The following is a 9052-nucleotide window of genomic DNA, read 5'->3' on the forward strand; positions in this document are numbered from 1 at the left end:
CACCTTCCCGTCGACAAGATCATCGCCTGAAGCACTCCCGCACCTTCTTTCATGCGCACGGGCTCACCGGAGTTGCCGCCGCCGCGCCGAGCCGCTTCTTTGAGCCACGTGCCGCCGTCACCACCTAAACCATCACAGGGACACCCTAGATGCGGTCGCAAGCTCCTTAGCAACCAGGGCCTCACCGCATCGCAATCCGAGTTTTGTAGCTAGAGATCAAGCTCGCTCTAGCAAGATCGCCACGGGCCCCTGCCGTCTACACCGCCCGCTTTCTCCTGACCAACCGCAGCTGATCAGGCGCTAACGGCCCAAATCTAATATGACCAAAGTCAATACCAGTCAAACTATGTCGCCCGTGCCACTTTTGCTAAAAAGCCCATATTTGATTAAGATCTACCGTAGTAAGGCCCACAAAACAAATAGTTATTCGACCTCATGCTCTACTTTGTCTATCATTACTTGTTGCCTTTGAGGGGGCACTTAATAAGGAATTTACAAGCTAAATTATGTAACTTAGACTAAAAAGATGACATGATAAAGACTAAATCTTATGAACAATGTAAAGTCTAACTATTTTTTAGCATCACTCTGATTAGGGTCATTTCTAAAAAGACATAGCTTTTTGTTTAGCAATACCTTAAGGTCGTACTAGCTTTACCGAAGTATTGAAAATGGGGTATCACAAAATCAATCCAAATGAATAGAACAAGAAGACATCGGATAAAGGAAGCGAAGGTTTTATTTCATTCCCTAGTACCAACTGACCATCATTACATCGTAATAGAATAGGTTAACAACTCGATCATTTCGGGATACATGACGACAAGAATGTCCTTCCTGATGCCAAATTAGCCCGAATGCTACACTTTTTCTTCCTTTTTTCCTCATTCATTGCTTGATGTAGCAGCTCAATGTCCTTGCTCAGGACATCGATCTGCCCCATCTTTTCCTCCTTTTCTGCTTTCAATTTCCCAATCTCACCGTCCTTTTCAGTATTGTTGTTCTCAAGTGCCTCAATTTTTGACTTCATGATTGCTGCTTCATCCTTCATAGCATCAAGTGCTTTCTGGACTGAATTCTTCTCATCATTTAGGCGCAACCGCTTGGCGTCAATTTCATTATAAGATGCTTGCAGCTGTGACATAGAAACATGGAGCTCCTCCACTTCAGCCCTCAACTTATCGGCTTGAGCAACCTTGTCATGCAATGCTTCCTCAGCCTGCTTCCTAGCTTGGCTTTCCTCCACCCTCCTCTTAAGACCCTCCGATTCCTTCATGATTTGCGCTTTCTCAGCATCAAATACTTTTGCAGCTGCCTCCTTCGCCTCTGCCAATACACCCAGTTCCATCTTGAGTCTCTCAACCTCTTCTTGAGAATGGCTAAGTTTCTGTTCAAGTGTCAAAACCTCATAACGGAGCTTATTATTTTCATCCTTCTCCAAATCTTTGCTGGCTTCGATTTCCTCCACTTTCCTCTTGAGGCCTTCCAATTCCTTCATTACTTCTAACTTCTCAACATCAAATGCCTCGGCAGCTGCCTCCTTCGCCTCCACTAGCGCATCCAATTCCTTCCTAAGCCTCTCAACTTCTGCTTCAAACATGCTATGTTTCTGCTCTATGGTTAGAACTTCCGACCGAAGTTTATCATTTTCACCTATCACCAAATCCTTGCTAGCCTGGATTTCCTCCAACATGCTCTTTAGGTTCTCCATTTCCTTCATAATTTCCGCCTTTTGAGCATCAAATGCCTTGGCAGCCGCCTCCTCTGCCTCCGCTCGTGCACTTAGCTCCATCTTCAACCTCTCAACCTCGGCTTCAGACATCCTATGTTTTAGCTCTGCGGCCAAAACCTCCGACTGAAGCCTATCATTTTCACCCATAACCAAATCCTTACTAGCATGGGTTTCCTCCACCTGTCCTTTGAGGTCCTCCAATTCCTTCATGATTTCTGCCTTCTCAGCATCAAATACCTTGACAGCCGTCTCATTCGCCTCCGCTAGCACACTAAGTTCCATCTTGAGCCTCTCAACCTCTGCTTCATAGAAGCTATGTTTCTCTTCTGCGGTCAGAGCCTCCGACCTAAGCTTATCATTTTCAGCCATCACTAAATCCGTGCTGGCCTGGATTTCCTCCACCTTCCTTTTGAGGTCCTCCAATTGCTTGATGATTTCCACCTTCTCAGCATGAAATGCATTTGCGGCTGCCTCCTTTGCCACCTCCAGTGTGTCCAATTCCATCTTGAGCCTCTCAACCTCCGCTTCAGATAAGCTACATTTTTGCTCTAAGGTCAGAACCTCCAACCTAAGCTTATCATTTTCACCATCTACCAAATCCTTATTTGCTTGGGTTTCCCCTATCCTCCTCTTAAGATACTCCGATTCCATCATCATTGCTGCCTTCTCAGAATCAAAGGCCTTCCCAGCCACCTCTTTTGCCTCTGCCAGTGCAGCTAATTCCATCTTGAGCTTCTTAACCTCTTCTTCAGACTGGCTATATTTTTCCTCGGCAGCGAAAACCTCCATCCGAAGCTTATCATTTTCACCCTTCAAGCTCATCTCCACCTCTTCCTTCTCGCTTGCCAACACCTCAGCCGCCTTCTTAGTCTCCTCCAATTGCTTCTCCAGTTTACCCTTGCCGCCAGCCAACTGGGTGCTTTTGCGCTCCAACTCCCACACCTTGTCCCGAAGTGTCGAGACCTGGTGTGATAGGGACTTCACCCTGTCATCCGTGAAGAGATCTGCAGCTCATGTTTTAGAGTGGGTATTAGAGGAGACACACAATGGGATCATGCCGTGCAGGAATTGGACGGAGAAAAAAGAAATGATGTCTTGGCTCACCTGCATACCACGACCTGTTCTGCAGGGTTGGAGAAGTCGACAATGCCATGTCGTCGGTCGATGTTGCCGAGCACTCGTGGGAAGTGGAAGACGCCTGTGGCTATCTTCGCAGTGCCCCCAGATGAAGGATGGGCTCTGTGTTTCTGCCCCTGCCGCAGCTGCCCTAGGGTGAATTTATACAAGATGGAAACTGGAAAGGACAGAGAGGATGAAGTGCCAACGAGGAAGGTGGAAGAAGCAGGGCAGAGAAGGGATGGAGTAATGGTGCAGAAGAGGAACGGGGGCAGAGGGGAGACAATGGATGGAGTGTTGGTGAAAAAGAGGGATGGAGGAGCAGTTAGTCTGTACTTGCTGGGAAGTTTGTGGCCGGCAATGGATGATTCGATGAATGTACTTGCTGGAACGGATGAGCAGCTCTTTGCTGTCCTTACTTGCTGCGATCGTTGTTCGCTTTTCTATGGCTCATTTCCACCCTGTGATCTTGGTGCTAATCTCACTGAAAGATGGAACTTTTCTGCTGGTTAGGGTCCATCTCCGTACCCAGTATAGGAACGGTTCCATGCATGAGCTCTGCTCGGCAGCTAGCATGGCGAATAGTTCACTTGGATGTCCTGCCAGCTTGAAGTGCCGGCTCGCTGCCACATCCAGGTGGGCGGGTGGCGCATGCCCGGTCACGCCTATGGAGGTGATGAACTGCTTGGTGCATAGTGTTCTGTGCTTGGATTTGTAGTGAACTTGTTACGCAAGCAGTTTGTCCTTGAGTTTCAGACGTGCTGTTTTTGTGCCAATCTGCATGCAGTTTGTCCTGTTTCAGACCAGATCTATATGAGTTCACACAACCACCCTGGATAATCCAAACATAGCATTATTCTCAATCCAAATACGCTCCAAACACATGAAGACCAGCAAGATGATTCAACCCAAGGATACTCCAAACACATGAAAACCAGGGAAACAATCATCTCTAGGTAAGCAAATGAACACTGACAGCAATAGATGTGTCTGCTCAATCATGAATCTTTAAGTACAATCGGAGAGGAAGAAGTAACGGATATTATGTGATGGAAACCTACTTGGTTTAATGAGTTGAAAAAAATTAAAGGGCCCACAGACACCAGGAACTTGGTATTATTCGAGTACATGCAAAACCAGGAAGAATGGGAAGTTGCTTGTGTTTGGTGATAGTTATCAGCTGTGTTCTGGCTTATCAGGTACACCATTTCAGAGTAGAGGTTGATTAACTGGGTTTTGCAAGGCTGGATCGTGGATTTTGCGAAGCACTCTCAGTTACTTTCTGCCTCTGTTTCTGAATTCCGGGTAAGTGTATCTCTTTCATCTTTTATCTTGGCTATTGCAAGAACCTGGAAACTCAAGCTAGCAATTTACATACTGCTTTCCCTAGTACTTCCTATGTGAAAGTTGTGTGCGTGCAAATTTCTGCAGTCTACTCTCTATTATTACTGTGATCCTAATTTTGCTGAAAGTTGTGGCTTGTACTTTACATGCCTCATGCCTTTGCCTGTTACTACTTTACTACCCGCAAAAGTTTTTGTTGCAAGGGATACAGGTGAACTAAATGCTTAAAATGAGAATTTGTGGTATTTGCTTATAAACAGAAGCAGGTGAATAACTTTGTTCAGTTTTTAGGTTAGTTTCTGCACCAACTTCACTGCTGCAAATTCTTTAAAAAAACAGTTCTGTGATATATGTCTTGGTTCTTTGAGGGGGTTTCACATGCTGAAGCTCCTTTTGCTCACTCATGTTCAGAAAATTTACCATTTAGAAACTTGCAACTCTGAAACAGAACACCTGGCTTCATAGCCTAGTGACCAACCCACAATGAAGTAGGCATCTTGGTAGCATCTCTATTGCTACAGTTGTTTTTACACTTGTGTATCACATAAGGGAAGATTGATCATTATCAAATTATATGCTAGTACTTTCAGGTAGAGCTGCAACCCTGGCCATCACTACTAGAGAACTGACATTCCATCTACCTTTTTTGTCACGGTTAGTATTGGCCCGTGAGTAAAGTGGCGAGCCACCAAATGCCACCGCAGGGGGGAGTTTTAGTCCCGGTTGTAAATACCAACTGGAACTAAAGCCCCACTAGTCCCGGTTGTAACGGTTAGAAAGATCACACCGACGCCACCCCCCTTTTATCCCGGTTGGAAGCTCTAGGACAAAAGACTCCCCCTTTTGTCCCGGTTGGTAATTCCAACTGGAACAAAAGTAGTTGTATTTTGTTCCGGTTGGAATTTCCTTATTTTCGTAGGGATTTCACTCCTCCAAAGTGCTGTGAAGATTAGCTACTTCATTCTCCCTTCATTTATTGTTATTATGCTTTGTTTTATGCTTTAGAGAGGGAGAAAAATGAGTTTTTTTTAGAATGAGGGGGAATGGAGAGAATTTTTATTTATACATGTTTTTGAGATAGAATTTGATGGATAGCTTGCTTGTTATATACGATTTGTATTAGCTAAAAGAGCTTGATCAATATTAGATATGAGAAAAATACAGAGTAAATGTGTTTTTAATATTTGGTCATTGCAATAAAATTAAGGTAAATAAATTGTAGGTGTAAGAAAATAGAATTTTATCATTGTTTCAATTTTTCATGTCACTGTAATTTAACAATAATTATATTTCTTTGACCAATAATTTACTTATCTCATGTTTAATGGAAGAATTAAATATTATAAACAATAATCCTATACGAAGCCCTATGTTCATTTTCCACGTAATATGATGCAGATGGACCGACAATGGATGTACCGCCTCCGTTCCTCTAATCAGTGTCTGCACATGGCATAAATGTGCTTACGCTATTCTCTACGCATAACTTAATCTTTTCCGAAGTCTATGGAGAGTCACCTCCGCTCCTCCAGTACTAGAAAATAATGGTAGAACAGAAGAGTTTCGAATCCACATACTCGGGCTGAATATCATAAAAGAATCTTGAAATAGTATTCCAAACACCTTTTGGAGCCTAATTCTCATAATAGAAGTATGCTGGCCCAATATCCTCTTTAGACAAAGATCTGTTCACTGACCTTGACCTAGCAACTTTTGGTCAGTTTTGGCTTGCCACCATGGGCCATGCTCAGTGGACAAATGTTTTGCCTGGACGAGCTATTGTGTGTGTGCCACCATAGTTCTATTTTAGAGAATGTGGCACTTGCTCCAAAAGACGTTTGGACAATTATTTCAAGATTCGTTTATGATATTCAGCCCGAGTATGTGGATTCGAAGATCTTCTGTTGTGTCATTATTTTCTGGTACTGGATATGTGGAGGGGACTCTCGATAGACTTCAGAGAAGATTGAGTTAAATGTAGAGATGGCTTGGTGGGCGAACATTCTGCTATGTTGTACCATTATTTTAGGATAAGTGACTACGCGAAGTTCACTATGGAGCGTCTGTAATCTTTAGTGCATATGTATCTTTATTGTCTTGTTATGAGTATAATCATTATATTTATCTTTGGTGATTGTTATGAATGTTGAATGGTGCAATTTTCATGTGAATTATTTTTATCTTTATGAAAGTTGATTGGTGTAAATTATGAATATTGATCAAGTTCATTATCTACTGCAAAGACCTATATCCATTTCTCACGTAAAACAATGCAGATGGACCGGTAGTGGATGTATAACGTGGATAGATGGGTCAAGGAGTTTGGTGATGGCTTACATTATTTTCTAGAAGTGGCCAAAGCCAACAAGCTAGAGAACGGGTTCATAGGTTGTCCATGCTTCCAATGCAGTAACAAGAAGGACTACTCTTCCTGGGGGACTATTCACAGCCACTTGTTTAGATACAGTTTCATGCCTAACTATTTGGTTTGAACCAAGCACGGTGAAAGAGTGGTTGTAATGGAAGACAAGGAAGAAGAGGGGGACGATAACAACATTTCGGACTGGGCTGCAAGCCAAGCTTTTGCAGATACTACAATGGGCGGGGCTGATGAAGATAAGTTTGCAGAAGACGGTCCTATTGATGATCTCAGTCAGGTGCTACGGGATGCACACAGAGATTGCGAAATTGAGAAGGAATCAGAAAAGTTGCAGTGCATGATAGATGATCAAAAAAATTATTGTACCCAAATTGCAAGCAAGGGCATAAAAAACTGGGTACCACACTAGAATTTCTGCAATGGAAGGCAAAAAAATGGTGTGTCCGATAAGGCATTTCTGTAACACCTGGTGTTTTGATAATCAAAGATGACAAAGGAAGGTTAAGGGTGAATTGTGGAGAAAAGGAAAGAAATTGACTGGAAGTCAAATTCAAGTCGAATTTGACCAAAATTTGAATTTTGGAATTTAAATTCGGAAAAATTTGGCAAAAATATGAAATGGAGGCTTGAGAGTGTTTAGAACTTTAGGGATTAAAATTGGAGACTAATCCTAGGCCTAAAACCCTCAAGAAAAGCAATTGAAAAACAAAAACCAGGCAAGTACTGTTCACTGTCCGAAAATAGAAATTTCAGAAAAACAGTGCAAGTATCCAACTTGGAAATTGATTTCTGCCAAACTTTCCAAGTAAGTGGACAAAGGCAACTACATAGCAATGAAGTATGATCTTTGTACAAGTTTAATAGGGTATTGTTGATCAGGAATAGTAAAGGAATCAAATTTAAATTGAGGCTCAAAGTCAGCACTATGCTAATTTCGATCTAAGTACTGAACCTGCACTTTTTCTAAGTCTGAAAACAGCATCAAGTAGCTATGTTTGGAGCAAAATTCAGAGAAAAGTAGTGCAAAAGGTATAGGTGTTCATGTGCAAAATGGAATCCTTGTTAGTTATAGAGCATGAATGGTTAGTGGTTGGACTATGAGGAATGAGTTTGGGCCACTGAAAATGAATCAAAAGAAGGGTAAACGACCATGCACAGTGACTGTCAAACTGAATCCAAGGTTCAGAACGAATTCAGTTTACCCGAGAGAGAAATTTAAAATTCCGGCCTCTGGGATAGTTATCTCGAGCAAGAGTCAATATATAGATTAAAGTGCCTGAGTTTATCTCCAACTTTGCTTAAGAGACTCTTGGACCGTTCGATGCAAAATCAACCATGGTAAAGAACTGAAGTTTCGGGTAACAGAAAGAAAAGGGGGACGGCAGTAAGCAGAGCAAGGACGTGTCACCGTCGGTGCCTTCACCGGCTACACAGCTCAGCGCCTAGGGCCACCTCTTCACCATGCAAGCCTACAACTAGGCCACGGTGTCGCCCATGCGCGCGGTGAAACCTTTGCATATCTACCGTTCCCGCCGTTGCTTTTACCGTGCTATCTTTTTACCGCCGCCCGTAGTCCACAGCCAAGCCTCTGCCGCTGAGCAAATTCCACCGCCACCTCACCTCCCACGTCGATTCTTTTCGCCCACATCTCCGCTGACACCTTGCCAATAGCCGTGCCTACTTGTTGCCCCACTTCTCCGCCGGCGAGCTCCTAGCCGTCGTCGTTTCCGCCTGCCGCCACCAGACCTCCTGCTCACGGTGAGCTTCACCTTGCCGCCACTCTCCTTCCTTGTGGTAAGCTTTGGGTAAGTTCGTGGATCACTAGGAAGCTGTAGGGGTAGTTGGAGGACCGAGTGACGGCCGTCGGTCACGCCGCCCGCCGTCGTGGAGAGGCCAGTTTTGGCCATCTCCCGGGGAGCCACCGCCGCCCATGGGTGCGCTGTGGCTTGGAGATGCCTCCCCAGCCCGGCGCCGTCGATGGGGGGGCGCCGACCGTCGAGCCGCGCCGCCCCCTGCCGCGCTCTGTTTTGGTGCAAGGTTAAAGAAGGCGCTGGTGCTGGGGGTCCACGCGGCAGTAGAAGAGGAGGAGAAGGAAGAAGGGCTGACCGGGTGAAGGAATAAGGCCGATGGGCCAGTTTAGCAGGCCGGGTGCAGCGGAGAGGAAAGAAAAAGAAAGGTGGGCCATTGGGCCAGCAGAGAAATAGAAGGGAGAAGGGAAGAGGAATCGGCCCAGCAGGCCGGCAGTGCGAGTTTGGGCTGGCGGGTAAGGAGAAGAAGAGGAAAGGGTGGACCCGAGCTGCGGGCCCAGCGCGAGTGAGAGAGGGTAGAGTAGGTGCGAGTGAGAAAAGTTGGGCCCGGGGGTTTTGGGATAAAATTTAGGTTTTCCTTTATTAGATTAATAGATTAAATTCGTGTATCACCATTTAAATCACAGAAATTTCTAGGAGTGTCCAAAATTAGTGAAACCAATTTTGTTAGGA

The 9052-nt window shown here is 44.6% G+C and overlaps 1 protein-coding gene across 1 annotated transcript; it reads right to left on the reverse strand.

Moving 5' to 3' along the window:
* Nucleotides 1-422: 422 nt before the first annotated feature.
* On the reverse strand, nucleotides 423-3208 carry LOC117848112 (uncharacterized). Its single transcript, XM_034729430.2, has 2 exons — nucleotides 2837-3208; nucleotides 423-2736 (listed from the first exon to the last, which is right to left on the reverse strand). The coding sequence occupies exons 1-2, from the start codon at nucleotides 2883-2885 to the stop codon at nucleotides 803-805; spliced, it is 1983 nt and encodes a 660-aa protein (XP_034585321.1). The 5' UTR covers nucleotides 2886-3208; the 3' UTR covers nucleotides 423-802.
* Nucleotides 3209-9052: the final 5844 nt, after the last annotated feature.

This window comes from Setaria viridis, chromosome 3 (genome assembly GCF_005286985.2).
Source record: "Setaria viridis chromosome 3, Setaria_viridis_v4.0, whole genome shotgun sequence".
NCBI classification, from domain to species: Eukaryota; Viridiplantae; Streptophyta; class Magnoliopsida; order Poales; family Poaceae; genus Setaria; species Setaria viridis.

Bases quoted from the DNA above. Each gene is read 5' to 3' on its own strand.
- LOC117848112 (XM_034729430.2), bottom strand. From the start codon at position 2,885: ATGGCATTGTCGACTTCTCCAACCCTGCAGAACAGGTCGTGGTATGCA. The intron at 2,737-2,836 runs GTGAGCCAAGAC...CATGAGCTGCAG, and splicing joins GAACAGGTCGTGGTATGCAG to ATCTCTTCACGGATGACAGG.